General features: G+C 43.6%; 3 protein-coding genes across 3 annotated transcripts in view; 2 read left to right on the top strand and 1 right to left on the bottom strand.

Moving 5' to 3' along the window:
• LOC139926156 (testis development-related protein) overlaps positions 1–17068 on the top strand; it is a 404183-nt gene that overhangs the window by 240284 nt on the left and 146831 nt on the right. The window lies entirely within an intron of this gene.
• Positions 498–9870, top strand: kif25 (kinesin family member 25). Its single transcript, XM_071917780.2, has 15 exons — positions 498–566; positions 761–826; positions 2261–2383; positions 2724–2865; positions 5101–5204; positions 5353–5438; positions 5566–5605; positions 5716–5783; positions 5890–5964; positions 6304–6447; positions 7091–7267; positions 8090–8244; positions 8887–9135; positions 9380–9535; positions 9719–9870. Exons 1-15 carry the CDS (start codon positions 498–500, stop codon positions 9868–9870), a joined length of 1806 nt encoding a protein of 601 aa, XP_071773881.1.
• The window catches only part of wasf1 (WASP family member 1), a 71093-nt gene continuing 67275 nt past the window's right edge, over positions 13251–17068 (bottom strand). The window contains exons 9-11 of the mRNA XM_078289881.1: positions 16863–17042; positions 14118–14683; positions 13251–13907 (exon numbers count right to left, since the gene is read on the bottom strand). Coding sequence (XP_078146007.1) covers positions 13750–13907; positions 14118–14683; positions 16863–17042 — 904 coding nt within the window. The 3' untranslated portion in view covers positions 13251–13749. The remainder of the gene's footprint in view (positions 13908–14117; positions 14684–16862; positions 17043–17068) is intronic.

The raw sequence follows: 17068 nt of genomic DNA, 5'->3' as shown, positions 1-17068 counted from the left end.
GTCCATCTTGAAATCTTGTCCTTCTGCATCCACTTCTCTTAGAAAATACATTTAAACCGCATTAAAGTCTAGATGCTTGGTTGCTAAAAAATAATAATACTTAAGCTTTCATTAAGACCTTTGATTTTTGCAGCTCCATAAAACCAAGACCAAACAATCAAGATTCCTTGACAACAGCGGCGAGTTAATATTGAAATTTCAGATTATTTGCTATGGGATACTAGGGCTATCCGATTAATTTCCCCATTCAGAAGTCACTAAATATGATCATTAATGCCTGAGCTGTCCGTGTTATTTCTCAGGTGTCACTGTCACCTCCCCTTGCAAAGACAACGCAACTACCAACCCGTTTGCGCACAGATGACATGGAGAGAGCTTGTTGACCATTCCTAATCGGATTATATGGTTTGAGAGGACACCGGTTGATCAGCGGGGAAGCAAAGGGACAGGCCTACCGGTTCTGCTGTCTGGAATTATTTCCTCTTCTTTTCAGCAAAATGCCACTCTTTATAAACCGGGACCAAATATTTGCGCATCAAGTGCATCTGCTGGAGCACAAACTGAGGGTGAGCGGCTGTTCAATTAGAGTGTAGTGAGGGACAAATACGGCCGAAGACTAGAGTACTGTTTGTTCAACCCCTTTATCCATTGATGTTTTATAAGTGACTTAACACACTCTCATAATCGAATAATAACCCTAATAATTTGTAATAGGCTATAGGCTACAGTGGAGGCTTATCTCATACAACTGTGTTTTCAGAGTAAAGAGGAGCGCATACTTGAGCTGGAGACTGAGAATGCCATTCTTCATTTAAGACTTGCAGAGGTAAGAAGACTTTATTCTATTCTATTCTATCATGATCCGCATTGCCCACTCTGTTTATTCCTAGACATCTTGAATGGCTCAGCAATGTGAATGAGTGTTTTTGTGCCAAGTGTGTGTACTTATGTGTACTTATGTGTACTTATGTGTAGGATACTCTGGGTTTTATACTCTTGGCTTGAATTCAAAATGTTTGGAACAACAGAACAGAATTGTGATTTAATTTCATTTGAGGGTGTTTTAAAGAGGGATGCCACTGAATTTGAGTATTCAAGTCATGTTAAATTATTAATAGTCATCACAAATAAAGTATAGGCTACATTTCTCTTGGTGAAAGTTCACTATTTCTCCTGTGGCCAAAAGTAAAAATGTAGGGTCCAGAACCCAAATCTATGATGTCAAACTAATGTACAACTCCAAAAGGGAAAAAAAGGACATAGTGATTGTGATTGTATCCAGTGTGATTTTCTGGGGATATGAGTATATCCTGTACAGAAACAAATGTGCTACTTTACAATGGAGATCACTTGAGTTTAAAAGCTTAAATAAGTCTTCAGTTCACTGCCTTCAGGCGACTTCAGGCTGTACGTCTCAGTGACACCCTGAGGTGAGAAGATCCCCATCACTCAGTATGCATGAGGCGTCACCCTGTGTCATCTAGACACACTGGCACCCTCCTCTCAGTTTACACACAGGCCTGGATCTGACAGGTGGACCAGCTGAGACGGTCTGCTGCAGGATGAGGTGCCAGCAGACAACAGATGTCCACTAATTTCACCTACAGTGTTTACTTATGCCCTCCAAGAAAAAGGTTCAAGGAATACACCACGTTTTGGGGAGTGATGAGAACATAGACAACAAAATCATCCATATGTCCCTGGTAGATTGTTTGGTCATTCAGGGGCTCAATGCTAACACTTTAGCACACACTATACTATACACTACTATATTCACTTTCTATGGGAACAGGGAAAGTAGTCCCTAGTGATTCAAAACAGTCTGTTATTTTTATATAATGTATATTTTAAATGTACCAATCTCCTAAACAAACTTCCAGCATTAGCCACATATCATTTAAGATTACTTACCATTTAGCTTTAGAGCTCCTACAAGTTTTCAGTTTCTCACTTTTGAAACAATGCTAATCGCCTACTATCACTCAACATGATGTATGCTAAAGTGTTAGCATGGAGCACAGGAGTGAATGATCTATTGGGGACACATGAATGATTTAGGTGTCTATGTTCTCATCACTGAACGGTTAAAGTGATCAACAGGCCAATCTCCCCCAAAAAACTTGGTGTATTCCTTTAAATAGTTTGGCCATGGGAAGAGTTATGGATGTGGATGGTTATCTTATTTCAGCCCTTTACTAGTGACAGCCTGGGATAATAACTTACTACTAGTATAAGCACGCTGCTGTCATCTTGTCTTCAGTGTCTGGGGAAACTGCGGCGGGAGCATGAGGAGGAGGCAAAGGCCCAGAAACATCACCAGCACCAGAGGAACACACAGAAGATAACCCAGTCAGCCCTCACCAAACTCATGTCTGAGGTCCAGGTACAAATGCACAGAAAAGTGGTTGCCTAGGTGTGTGCTTGTGTGTGTGTGTGTGTGTGTGTGTGTGTGTGTGTGTCTGGCAGGGTGGGTGGGTGTGTTAGATGGTCAGTTTTTAGTGTTTATTGCATTTTTTCCCCTCTGTCTTGTTCAGATGTTTCACTAAAGAACATCGAAAGTCAATATTTCTCATCGGCACTCTATCTTTAGACAACCAATCTATAATATCAGCTAGGGAGAGAGCCAGACAGGCAGGTTGTATAGAAAGACAGACAGATACACACACACTCACACACACAGTGACACACAGATACACGTAATTTGTCCTCTCTGTGTGTTACAGGCTGTGAAGCAGGACTTGAGCGAGGTGTTTGCGGTGTATGTGAGCTTTGCCACTGAGCTGGAGGACCAGAAAAAGCAGCTGCTGGAGAAGGTAGACCAGGCCAGCTCCGCCCTGAAGGGTCACCATGGAGACGAGGTGCAGAGTAAGTACCTGATTGGATGGAGCCAAATATTACATCACCACTTAATCAGGAAGTTGTGGGTTTGCCTCAGTTAGGAATTCTTTGGAATGATTTTCTTTTTGCACGTTTTGTTTTGACTGGGTTTGACAGCTGATGGTCCAACAGGCAGTTGTCTCTTGGTAGTTTATTAGTTTGGAGTCTTTTCTACCTTCTTTCCATTTAACTTTCTTCTTCTGTTACAATCAGTAACAATCGATAAAAGCAAACATCCCTCCTTTTTATTTGCAGAATAGAGTTTACCCAGTTTTTCGTTATGACCTGATTTCATAAAATACATCTTAAAAAGTTGTGTCAAACTGATATAAGTTATATATGAGGATGGTATAAGGGAAAAAAAACCCATAAATGAATACATGTCTGAAAGTATAATTAATGTTTGGGGTTGGTTTGTTTATGATGATCACTGACTGGAGGTCAGGGTATTCCCACCTTTTTATTTACCATTACATCACTAACACACCACCTTAAAATCAATTAAAACAAGTGAAAAGAAGAGGGTGAAAACAATAAAATAGTCAATACAATAGGATAAAAGAATCACATAAAAGCATGTCTTTAAAAATAGACTTTTAAAGAACTGATTTAAAAGATTTCACATTCTCTTCCAAATTCTCTGCACCTTTCTGTACTATTCCCTCATTCACCCTTGCTCTCTCTCTCTCTCTCTCTCTCTATTCTGAAGTGGCTTACAGGTTATGTGCTGGCCATAGCTCAAGTAGGGTTTGTGTGGTGATAATCCTGTGACGCCGTCCCACCCCCCCCACCCCCCCACCCCCCACCCCGCCCTTCACCCTCGAGTAAGAGCGTCAGCAAGGCTCTCCAAGGTTGACTGTCTGGTCGCCGCAGCTCTGCCGATTGGTGGAAACTGATCTTGTCACATGGTTTGGCCCTCACTTAAGTGGGGAAACCCCTTGGTCAGGCATAGAGGCAGCTCACTGTTTTCCAATATGGAAATTCAGAATTATGACCTGCAAATGTGTTACAAAAATGAGAGAAAATGTTGTAATTTCTGGTGATAGCAACCATACAGGAGTGTATTTTAAACTGCTGAGACTGTCTCACATTTAAAAAATGTTTTTTGGCTTATACAATGAACATAGCAGATTTGTATGTAAATGCTCAGAAACAAACATTCTACAAATCCACACAGTCAGTTTCCAATTCGTTGTCAATGGAGCAGGCTTTCTCTTCTTCTATGTCAAAATTAAAACTTGAATCTTTGGTTTTCAGCAATGGTCTTGTTGCTTTAACAGAGTTGTTGATAGTACAGTAATCTATTCTATTCTGTCCTGTTCTATTCATGATCAACACATGTTTATTCTTGAATGGCTCAGCCTGTCTTATGTGTGAATGGAGGTGTTTTGTGCCAGGTGTGCTCCAGGATTAAAGACTTGGCCTGAATTCAAAAGGCTTTAAGCAGAGATGAACAGACAGCTCTTACTGACTGGGCTGGGTTTGCCTAACCTGGTCTAGACTGACACAACATGACGTAGTAGGGAGTACCATATGTTAAAGATGCAACATGGTGTAGGATTTTTAAACATCAATATATCATTGTCAGTTTAACTGTGATACCTTGATGTAATTATTGTGAACAAAGAGACCATGGTTGGGTGATTGGCAGCCTCTATCTCACACCAGTGGTATTGTTGCTGCTATTGTTTATCAAAATTAAGACCACATTTCCCATAAACCCTGTTTCCTCTTGTTGCAAAAAGGATGTTGCTATTTGTCCCCCCTCCTCCTCACTCTGCTTTACTAAAGAAACATGTTGGAAGTGATCAATCAGCCTTTCACTCACCATACCCCACCATACCATTGTAAGAAACCAAAAGCTATAGCTCTGTTTGCTCTGGATCAACAGCACCCTTGTCCTTTTTGTGCCGTAAAGCTATACGGCAGATTTCCCACAAAATCCAACTGGCGGCACACAACGTAAAATGCAGTGTAGAGGCTGCCAGTCTTCTCAGCAATGGCCTTGTTTGTTTACAGCAATAATACAGATGTCTCAAAATGAATGTGGTAATGATTTATTGATGCTAAAATGCTACATGTAGCACCTTTAATCTCAGCTCATGATACAAAATTCTTCATATTTTTAAATATTGATTCAACTGCTAACATTCAGTGGAATAACACTGCTTAAAAACAGGATTGTTCTTCCCCTTGAACCAACTTTCCGCTGTCCCTGTGCAGACTTGCAGGCTCGTGTGGCAGCTCTGGAGCGCTCTCTGGAGGAGGAGAAGCAGAGGTGCAGGGCGGAGAGGCAGAGGAGGAGAGAACTTCACAACACAGTGGTGGTGAGGACAGGCTTTTTACCGCTGTAGGCCAGGAGTAAACTGTTAACTAGGTTTATATGCTCTAGAATAGGTTAACAAAGACCTGCTGCAAATCTGACAGGATTGTATTCTGTTTGATTTCGATCTCTCTGTCTTTCTTTTGCTGCAGGAGTTGAGAGGGAACATCCGGGTTCACTGCAGGGTGCGTCCTGTTCTGCCTTTTGACCACAACCAGTCCTCCACCTCTGCATCAGGGTGGGTCAGACAGCCTGCATCTATTGTCAGCATCACAAAACACTTCCAGTTTTCCAATTAAGATGTATGACCAGTTGGTTTGTGCCTGACAAGCGGAGGATAATCCAATGCTTGTTTTCTGTCTCAGGCCTGCGTCATCAGAGGAAGTGGTTTATCCAGTCAGTGAAGTGAGTGCTACAAGTGCTTTCGCTGAATCTTCAAGTTTATTTCATTTGATTGTTACTAGCCTGCCTCAAAATTTCCTCACCTTCCTTTTGTCCCTCTGCTTCTTTTAAAGGACACGGTGCTGGTGAACTGCATGAAGTCCGGGACCCCGGTGCAAAACAAGATGTTTGAGTTCGAGAGGTAAAATCAAACACTGACCTGACGTGTAGCTGTGTGTTATGTTATGATAATCTCATATTTGTACTGTTTATTAACAAGTGGTCACCGTGGGGATTTTGTCGGACAGGGTGCATGGACCAGAGGACTCCCAGGATGCAGTGTTTGGGGAAGTCAAGCCGCTGCTCACATCACTGCTGGACGGGTGAGTGTGAAACTACAAAAGAAATTCATACATAGGCATCAACTTCACTATTTATATTTGTCTAAGAAACACATTTCAAGCATTTAAGCATAAGTCTTTAGATCAAAATGGCTTTAAGAGAATGAAAAACAATTATAGCAGTTTATACCAAATCACAATCAAAAGTCCCGTTCAACCTGTGTGCTTTAATCACTACCTGCTGTAAACTGGGGATTACAAATGATGAGAAAACAGAGTGAAATACACAACAAGCCCATATTTTCAGCATCATTTCACTAGAGGAAATCAGCAGGCTCACTGTGCAGTAATTAAATGTAATCTCCCACTCTGTTTGTGCAGGTATAATGTGTGTATCATGGCGTACGGGCAGACCGGCAGTGGGAAGACCCACACCATGATCGGCTCCCAGCCGGCGGAGCCTTCAGGGGCGCAGCAGGAGGCGTGGCAGGGCATCGTCCCCAAAGCTGCTGCTGAGCTCTTCAGGTGAGACTGAGGCAGAAAGGTCCGGTCACTCATCTGTTGCTGTGACATTTGTATAATGAATGAGCTCTGCAGGCACCGAGCCTGTTGTGGTGCACTGCTGGCTCGCTTTTACTGTTGGTATACGGTAGATCTGATCTATTCTATTCTATTCTTCAAAATGCTTGAACAGAACAGATAAAAAAAATGTTAGATCAAAAGAATGAATAAATACATTAACAGACAGAAAAGGTAAAAAGAAAAAGGGCTAATCATAAAAGTCATCTTCTATTCTGTTCTATTATATTCATAATAATATAATCATAAACTTTATTTATATAGCAATTTTTTAAGCAAACATTACAAAGTGCTTGAACAGAATAAATGAAAATGTTAGATTAAAAGAAAGAATAAATTAAGACAGAAAAGGTAAAAAAAATCCTAAAAGTTAAAAAATAAATTCTATTCTATTCTATTCTAGTAATTCAGTCTGTCAGAAGTTAAATAAATTCAGTTCATTAATTCATAATGTGCACAGAAACCTGGAATAGAATATAATCGGGTTGAACTTTGAACTTGCTCTCCTGTTTACCTGTACACTGTTGTACATCTGTGCCCATGGCTGATAATGTGTGTGTGTGTGTGTGTGTGTGTGTGTGTGGGCCAGGCTGATCTCGGAGAAGCCTGCGGAGAGCCACACGGTGGAGGTGTCGGTGGTGGAGGTGTACAACAACGAAGTGTTCGACCTGCTGGCCAGAGACGAGGAGGGCGGCGGCGCGGGGCAGCGGCGGGACGTGATCACCACCTCCTCCGGCAGCAGCCAGGTCACCGCACTCACATACGAGTGAGTACAGCCCGCGCTCGGCAGAGTGTGTGTGTGTGTGTGTGTGTGTGTGAGTGTGTGGGCGGGTGTGCATTTGTGTACGCATGAAGAGTTTAGAGAAATGAAAAGTGACAGTTAATCCTGTGGAATGGAACTGAAACAAACTACTACTTTTTAAAGGAAGAATAGTAAGTAGCTGAAGTCCTTGGTTGAAAAAAAGAACACTTTTACAGACTTGATGCTCTACATTTTTGAGATATTGAATGATGAGGTCAGGTTTTCATCAGTTTCTATGAGGAATAAAATGCGTATGTCAGGTACAAGCGTGGAAGTAACAAATTACACACACACATTTACTCACGTTACTGTAATTGAGTAGCTTTTTTGTTAGTAATTTTACTTTTACTTAAGTACAGTTTTACTGAATGATTGTACTGCATTTTAAATCACACCAAAAGCAACAGAAACTGGACCAATGTAAATTGGCCAACTGTGGAGCAATCCACAGTGAATGATCAGTCAGTAAAGAAGAGAAGAGTAATCTGGCTTTACCTTGTTTGTGCACTTTAGTTTGTAATTTTCTGTTTTTCCAATTAAAATAATGTAGTTTGAACTCTGTCCTCTCAGCCTGTTACATTGCATTGAAAAGATCACATATAACAACGTTCTCTTTTCTGAAAAAGTAACTCAGTAACTTGGTATTTTTACTTCTACTTAAGTAAAAGTAGCAACACTTCTACTTGAGTAGGACATTCTAGTCCTCTGTCAGCCTGGTCGTAATAGTGTAGCTATAGCTGTAGTGTTTTTTTCTGCGTACACGTGTGTTACGTGTTCCTCTTGCAGGCCGGTGTGCAGCTCGTCTGAGGTGATGCAGGTGATCAGCGGCGTTCTGAAGCTCCGGGCTCGCTGTCCCACGCTGGTCCACGGCGACTCCTCGCGCTCTCACCTCATAGTCACACTCACCATCTCCTCCAAGAGCCCCAACGCACTGGCCCTGGGTGAGACACGTTCATCCACACACTCGTACACTGGGACAGAGGCGCACCCACACGGGGAGCTGCATGTATAGTCCAGGGTCGGGGACGAATGAACTCATCAATTCCAGTTCAGTTGTGGAATTGGAATTTCAGGAAGGGTTAGTTTAATAAAGTTTAATTTAAGGTTTAATTTAATTCATTCAAATTCTGTGAAATTCCATGTGTTTTTGTATTTTCTTACCACAATTTATGCGGTGTTATATATTATCAATACTGAATATCAGAAAATGTTAAAGGTACCTCTCTGGTGGCATTTGATGCATAACATGTAATCGTAATACATACATTATGATGGAATGTATTTGATTCATTTAACTGTCTTTTATTTGATTCATAATGTTTGATTTATAATGTTTAGCAAGTCAAGACAATCTCTCTTAGAAGTGGAATTAATTCTGTTTCCTGTCTTTTCAATTTGAATTCCAACTCCAGGAATTTAATTGGACTTTACCATGCATTCTCAATTCAATTCATGAATGGCCCCAACTCCCCTGGTATAACCCCTGCTAGCATAAATGACACCTATGTGGTGTCATGCCAACCACACACACACACACACACACACACACCCGCATAGTGACTCTGCTGCTCTTCCCACTCCAGCCCGCAGGCTACAGAGTGCCAAGAAGGACATGCAGCGCTCCACTCCGCAGAAGGAGTGGTGGAGCCCCCGCTGCCGCCGCGCCAACCCCGCCGCCCGCCACTCGTACGACGAGCTCTCCGCGAGCCCCGCCTCCTCCCCCTGCCCCTCCCCCTCCCACTCGCCCTGCCCCTCCCCCAGGAACAGCATCTCCCAGGCCCCGTTCAAGACCAAGCTGCAGCTGGTGGACCTGGCCGGGAGCGAGTGTGTCGGTAAGAGAGGCTCGGCCGGGTCGGCCAACATGATTTCTCATCTCTCCTGTCTCTTCACCATGACAGAGAGCGGCCTGCGGTCCTGTCTATTTAATGATTAATCCATATGTAAAGGTTCACAGCACAAACAATCATTACTCACTGTCTTTGTAATTCCAGTATTTTTTCACCCTGTATTTACCCAGGGAAAGTTGACTGAGCTTTTGTGTGTGTGTGTGTGTGTGTGTGTATGTGTGTGTATCAGGTATGTCTGGAGTTTCAGGTGCGGCTCTGTGGGAGACGTCCTGTATAAACCGCAGTCTGTCTGCTCTGTCGGACGTCCTGGGAGCGCTGGCCGAGCAGAGGCCGCACGTCCCTTACAGGAACAGCAGGCTCACACACCTCCTGCAGGACGCCATTGGTGAGACACACACACACACACTCCGTTGACCTCTGAACCCCTGCTTCTCATGTCTATTCTCCCTGAGGCAAGACTCATTCAAGCACACAAATAAGAAAAAAACATGTACAACGCATATAATCAAACACTAAAATAATCATTCCCATTGAATCTTCTCCTGTGCTTCTCCGTCTTCTTCACCAGGTGGCGATGCCAAGCTGCTGGTGATGCTGTGCGTCTCTCCCACCCAGCGCTTCATCACCGAGTCGCTGCAGTCTCTGGGCTTCGGCACCCGGGCCCGCCAGGTCCAGAGGGATCTGCCCCGAAAGAAGAATAACACCCTCAAAGTGAAGTGAGAGAGAGAGAGAGAGAGAGAGAGAGAGGAGATAACGGGTGTATGGGAATCTCTGCCTGCAATTTTGTGTATAGTTTGCATATTGACTAACTGTAAATATTTAATATACATATGTACATTTTTAAAAGCTCATTCTTTCATAGTAATCATGTTGCAGGGTATCTGCAGGTCTGTGAAAAGTCTTGAAAAATCTATAAAAGTTGGAAAATAAATTATCTAAATTTAAGGCCTTAAACAGTATTAAAATATCTTAATTACAGTTATTAGAGGTCTTAATGTTTCCCCATGTAATGGCAGGTGTCTTTGCGCTGTATGCCCACTCTTTGTTTAATACAGAATAGGGAAGAACAATACGTAAAATGTTTTTGTTTCATCATATCTGCTTTATTAAACACATTTAGACTTCCTGCCCCTTAACAATTAATTTCCTGGTATCCTTTTTCTTATACTGCCGTTTATAGTTTCAGAATTTTCATTAGCTTTGTTCAATCAGAAATAGGCTGGTTTTGCCAGCTTTGTTTTGTTATTTCGGTTTGTAATTGATCTTGATAGCATTAGAAATGTCTTAAAAAGTCTTAAATTCGACTTTCTGAAACCTGCAGATACCCTGTAATATTCAGTCTGTAATTATCTCTAGTAATGAACAGTAATGATGAGTGATGAATGAGTGCTGAATAGTTTTGATTGACAGTGATATTGTGATACAGAGTATGGACATAGTCTAGGTTGGGTTGAAATAATTTGTAAATTATTGATTTTGATTTAGTACTTTATCATGTTTCACTTGATCAAATTCCCTTTAATCTATCCTGCCATTAAGCTGCAGTTCATGTCAGTAGTGAATAGTGTAAGCGAAGGCTTTTTGACTGCAGTAGTTCTCCATGTGTTTTGTTCTGAATACATTTCAATGCTTGCTGCCCATGCCATGCCTTTTCTGAGAACACTTGCACTTATTTTAGTGTTTTGGGATGCATCTGTGTTTATATTTATACACATTGTGTTGTATTCTGAACCTAGAATGTGGACGGATGGTTGTCATCACTTGTTTAGTTACACAAATCTTTCAAATGCCTTTATAGAGCAGTTTCAGTAGAAAAAGGTGTCAACATTACGATGAAATAAACAGACTTTCTGCAGATGTGTATGTGTGTATCAGCCTGGAGAATCCCAACACTAAGCTTTCTGTCACTGTGTAGATTACAGTGAAGTAGAAACACATGCAGGAACACTTCGGCTATCAGCATTAGGGAAAACAGTATTTGCAAATCATTTTTAGCCTTTGTTATAAATTGCTTGGAGCACCAGAAGGATGGAGTATACAATTCAACTAGTCAGTAAAACACAGAAATTGACTGATTGTATTGTATTATGTGGCAAACCCCATTCATATAATACTAAGTATTCTGTCTAAGAATTATTTGCTTTTTCAGGTCTGTTGACAACACAGTTCAATGTTGGGAAAACAAACAATCAAGAACAAACAGGTAACACAGGCATTTTCCTCCATAAGGTGAAACTGTTGGAAATCTTCCCAGCATGAATGTAAATACAGCAGCGTTCACCACCGCTACACACAGTATCTGGTAATTAAATCTCTTCCTCATCATCTTCCCTTAGACATACACACACACACACACACACACTTTTAATAAGCCTCCTCCTACCAGGGAACTGCAATTGTGAGGAGAGCGCTGCAAAATGTATTCAAGTTCTAATCCCTGTAGACCCAAAGCTGGCATATTTTAAGGCGCAGATGTCATTTGCCACCCTGACATGAAAGCTGAAATGCCCAAAGCTTATTCGACACTGCTGGCTTAGGGGATAAAGAGTGACAGGACAATAAATAAGATAATAAAAAAGAGTGGCAGGATAATAAATACGAAAACTCCAGGAGCATCTTCTGTTTAGAGAGACGGCGGGGAAGAATGAGACAGGGAAAAGAGGAGAGGAGAGAGAGAGAGGTGAGGAGATAGGGAAAACGTCAGAGGGGGGGAGGAAAGAGGAGTGGAAGAGAGGTGAAGAGAAACAGGAGAAGAGAGAGAGAGAGGGGGAAAGAAGAGAGGAAGAGAGTAAACTACAGCACCAGCTCGACAAAAACAAACCTATAACAGCTAAGGCTGAAACATAACATTAGATTTTTATTAATTCAAGCAAACTGTTACAGTCAACAGTTACATAAGTTACATGGTATACAGTATTGATCTAATCTTTTTTGTTTTTTTAAAACCAGGGCTTCTTTTTCCCTTTCCGCCCCCTTTCCCCCCCCCCCGAACATAGAAACAGCTAATCCATACAAGCGCAGGCAAGTAAGTAGTAACAGCACGATACATTCATCAACTCAACGATACGTTTTGTACGAACAATAAGGCAAGTAGAAGAAAGAACAAACGAATGAAAGGAAAGGACGGCAGACATTTTCTTTGAAATGAGCCAAAACGAGGCGTCATGAATCCTTCTCTGTCTTCAGCCTCAAAAGGCAGCGTCACACACAAATTTTTTTTTCATTTTCTATTGAATTTTTCGGAGTAACTGTTATTACTGCTCTAGAACCAAACGAGGTAAGGCTTCTCGTTAGCGGACAGGTACGGAGTAAAGGGGGATCTGAGGTGGGATAAGCTGCCTTCAAGTGGTGTTGAGTGGTTTGTACCTGGTGTTGGTCGGACACTTCGCATCGCAAGCCTTTCAGTATCGCAGGTGTGCGTTCAAAACTCCCCTACCGCAGCCAGAAGTCTCTTCTTCTCGTACACTTTATATCCTTTTCCTCAGCGTTCTGTATACTCATCAGAGAGAGAGTGGTACATGAGATGCGGTGCACATCTACAGCATGTAACCACTTCCAGACCGTGTCCGCTCGTGAGGAAAAGGGCATGTAGGGAGGATGGGAGCACGACATACTGAAAACCAATGGCTCAAGGTTGATCTTTGACATTGCCTCAATGTCAATATGAGCACAAGCGGCTCAAAAAAAAACTGCTCAATCTCTTGGCATACATTTCCCTGGGGTAAAGATTAGTGTAGATGGATGGATATGCGCACACCCGGCCGAAGCCGTATACCTCCCCCCTTCTTCATTTTCACCACAATCATACAACAATCATCACATGACATATCAACAATCTTTTGCTTGTTCTGAAGTGGTAAAGTTGAGTCCCGATGCAAGAGCGAAAACACAGACGACTCGGCAAGATGAAACCACAGCTGGTGTGCACGATGGGCGACTGTTCATGAAGTGGTCAGTATTGGCAACTACTGGCCCGTTAAAACCGCAAAATGTTTCAGTAGAAAAAGGTAAATAAAAAAAGACGGTAAAATAAAAACGGCATCCGTTCAATGCCACCTTCAACCACCAGGTGGCAAAACTGTACTGGAGAACTAAAAGATAGATGCAACATGCCATCGCTTTTTTTCTTTTCCCATTGTTTTTTTTCTTCTTCTTAACATCGACACACAACATCTGGGAACAGATGAGGAACAAAAACAAGTGGTTCTCCAAAAAGAAAAGTTATTTTCATGTATAACAATAGTAAACAAGGGGGATTTCGTAATAAGAAACCCAGCAGAAACAAGGTTGCGTGGTAGTGCAGGGAAAAAAAAAATGAATACAAAAACTTCTCTCAGAACACTAGACAGACGAGGGCGACACGGAGATTCTCCTCCAAACACAAACCACAGAGAGAGAGAGAGAGAGAGAGAGAGAGAGAGAGAAAGAGAGAGAGTTGAGAGAATAAAAAAGTAGTGGATAACAAAGATGTTTCTCCTCTTTGTGGGGTGCAACAGACTCTTGTTGGAGGGGTGGTTTTGATGGTGGGGGGGGCACTTGAACACACGTTCGGCCTCAGCCGCCGCCCCTGCTCTTTCTCTTCTCCCTGACGACCCGCCGTCACTCCATCCAGTCCCCTTCGTCGAACTCGGACTCGTCCTCGGAGTCGGAGTACTCGACGGCGATGCGGCGCGACAGGATGGTGGCCACGTCGTTGCCCACTCGCTCGTGCTTGGCCTCCTGCTCTCGCTGCTCCTCCACTTTCCGCAGCTGGATGCCTGCAGGTGAAGGAGAAAGGAGGGTGGAAGGAGGCTTTAACTTCTGATGTTCTCATATCATGGTTTACTGAAGCAGAATATAATTGCCATAGCTGCGGAATGTGTAATTTAAAGCTGCACTAGGCAAGATGTTTTATGTCAAAATACACCTGTCTAATCGGCCTAAACCATGAAGTTGGGCTGCAACAGAGACTGTGAGACTGGACCCACCTTTTCGGATAGCTTCCAACAGGACGCTGCGCGCGTCGCTGATGGGCGGCAGGTTGGCGGGATGGTGCCTCTTGGACCCCGCATCGTGGGCGTGGGGCGGCGGGGAGGCCATGGCTCCTGCTGAAGGGAAGGCCGGGACAGGGGGCGGGCCCGGTAGACAGGGGGAGGAGCTCCGCGCTCCGGGGAGGGGCAGAGGGGGAGGCGGCGGCGGCGGAGGCAGGATGGTGGCGTCCGATCGGCCCGGCATCGGGCCCTTGTCCAGGACCTGCTGGAGACGGGCCGGGGAGGACGAGTGGAGGGGAGGGGCCACGGGGGGCGGGGCCGGGTGGAGGACGCCCGGGGCGATTTGGAGAGGGGCGGGCGGCGGGGGGATGGCCGGGGGCTGCTGCTGGACCGGTAGGGGAGGGATGGGGGGAGGAGGGGTGCCCCGCATGCCCGAGCACGTGGAGGGCAGCGGGGGAGGCGGAGGGGGGAGAGGCGGAGGCGGAGGAGGGGGAGTGTTGGAGTTGAAGCCCGCTGTCCGGGCCGGAGACTGGGGTCTGCTGTCGGAAAAGCCCGAACTGGAGCTGGAGGGAGGGAGAGAAAGAGAGGAGACAATAGAGGGAGAGAGGTTGAGGGAGATTGGAGAGAGAGGGAGAGGGCGAGAGAGTCAGCCAAAAAGTAAATTCAAGTCAAAATCAATTGTCAACTCTTGGCAGAGGAAGTGCAAGTCAAGTTCCAGGTCATTTTGCCCTGTTTTGTTCAGCCAAATCAAAAATAAAGTGTTACCTTAGTTTACAAGACAACTGATTCCTTTTCATTTGAACCTAACCAGGCTCAACTGCCACACAGCTCAACCTCAGTTTGACAGGGATTGTGACTGGTGGAGGTAATCACACACAGCTTTTTGAAATGCAGTGTGTTTGTGGAGAAGTTTAGAAGTCTGGATGGAGTGATAATGCTCCTAGAGGAGGTCTTTAACTTTGCCACAAGCCCCTACGAAACTGGAAATCACAGCATGCCGGAGGGTGCAATGCTTCTTCAGGCTGCCATATTAGAGGGTGAAGGACATTATATATAGGAGAGGAGGAGTGAAAGAGTATCTAGACCTTAACTTGTATATTCGAGATGGAATGTAATCAGTAGTGGCCCTTCATTCAGGCTGCATCCCCAGCTATTTGTGGCTGTGTGGGCGATCGAGCTACCGCACAGGACATCGCAACACAAAGACCGACACGTCCACAATCAATTTTCTTCCTACAGAGAAAATTGCTTCAGACGTTTCAGCAAAAGCGGAGAGACGGGAGGGGGAGGCAGATTATGTTTGGAGCGTTTCCTCCGGGCGTACTTGAGGCTGTATCTGTACCAATATCTGCTCAACATATTAAGCTAAATGCGGGGAAGAATCTGGAGGGGGGGTAAAGTGAGAGCAAAATGAGAAAGGGAGATATGGAATGAGTCTATAAAAAAAAGATAGAAAAGGAAGAAATAGAGAGACGCCGGATCCAAAGGTCAGAAAACGATTGAAAAATAAAAATAAACAAGAAGAGGGACGGGCAGAAGATGGTGAAAAAGAGGAGAGCGTAGCTGCGAGGACCTTTGCAAAAATCAATGAGATATTTCTCTGGCGCTGCAGCCATAGGCTTAGTCGCTCCTTCTGATCTCTCCATCCCTTCAAAGAGTGACGTATGCGGCAAAAGTCTGCGGCAGAAAACAACCTGTAATACCCTCAGTGGCCTTAACACTTTATTGATCCCTCCCTTCTCCTAGGCTTCCTTTTCTCTTCATTCCCCTTCATTCCACAAGCCCTCCATCCATCCATCCATCCATCCATTACCACTCCATCTACCCCTTCTTCCCTGTTTTTTCTGCTCATGCTCTAACGGAGCGGAAAATCCTTGTCATCTCGACAAAACAAATGATACAAAACACAAACTAAAAGTAATGGAATGCCACTCAGTGTGACCAATTGATCCCTAGGAGTAAAAGAAGCAGATACACAAATCTCAAATCGATAGCGATGGGACTGCACTGTGTGTGTGAGCGCTTGTGAATCAGACATAAGGTCAAACAGTATTTGTGAATAATACCTCATGTTTGTTTTAATCTGCTTGGAGCACCAGATGGGTGGGGTTTACCGCATCGGGACAACTCATATGTCAGTAAGGTGTCAATCATCGGAGTTATGTTGACTTCCACATACTTCGAAACTTTCTGGCACTCATAAGTAAGATGAAGCAAACCATAAAATGTGTTTGCACTTTTGGTCTGGTGTCTGACTTCAGTGTATTGTGTTTGTGTGTATTACGTGTTTTTGTATAATACTACTACGCTATTTTGCACAGTACCAGTCAAAAGTTTTTTCAGATTTTAGAATAATAGTAAAGACATCAAAACTATGAAATAACACAAATGGAATTATACAGTGACCAAAAAAGTGTTAAACAAATCAAAACTATCTTATATTTTAGATTCTTTAAAGTAGCCGCCCTTTGCCTTGATGGAAAGGCAAAAGCTTTGGAAAGAAATTCATACATAGGCATCGACTTTTTATATTTGTCTAAAAAACTAATTCCGAGCATTTAAGCATAAGCCTTTAGATCAAAATGGCTTTAGGATAATGAGAAACATAGTACATTCAATCAGGTGTGTCCAAACTTTTGACTGGCAGTATATACAACTGCTACAACATTACTAGGTATTCCGTCTATTACAAAGCTATAAAACCCTATATGTGTGGTATGTGTGGTGTGATGCGTGTCCCACCTGATCATAGAGGGTGGTTTGATGTCTCCCAGCGAGTGCATGGGAGGCGGAGGCGGCGGGGGGTCGTGGGGCCGCGAATACATTCTGTCCCCGGTGCGGTTCAGCAGCTCGTTCATCTGGGTGTAGGGCAGCGCCGCCAGCGAGAAGGGCCCGTCCAAATGTTCCATGTACAATGGAGCCCTAAGCAAAAGAGATACAGTGGAGCA

This window comes from Centroberyx gerrardi, chromosome 18 (assembly GCF_048128805.1).
Source record: "Centroberyx gerrardi isolate f3 chromosome 18, fCenGer3.hap1.cur.20231027, whole genome shotgun sequence".
In the NCBI taxonomy this organism is placed as follows: Eukaryota; Metazoa; Chordata; class Actinopteri; order Beryciformes; family Berycidae; genus Centroberyx; species Centroberyx gerrardi.
The sequence above is the reverse complement of the archived record's forward strand: the minus strand, read 5'-3'. Positions and strand labels throughout refer to the sequence as shown.

Bases quoted from the DNA above. Each gene is read 5' to 3' on its own strand.
- kif25 (XM_071917780.2), top strand. From the start codon at position 498: ATGCCACTCTTTATAAACCGGGACCAAATATTTGCGCATCAAGTGCAT. The intron at 567-760 runs GTGAGCGGCTGT...CTGTGTTTTCAG, and splicing joins TGCTGGAGCACAAACTGAGG to AGTAAAGAGGAGCGCATACT. The intron at 2,384-2,723 runs GTACAAATGCAC...TGTGTGTTACAG, and splicing joins AACTCATGTCTGAGGTCCAG to GCTGTGAAGCAGGACTTGAG.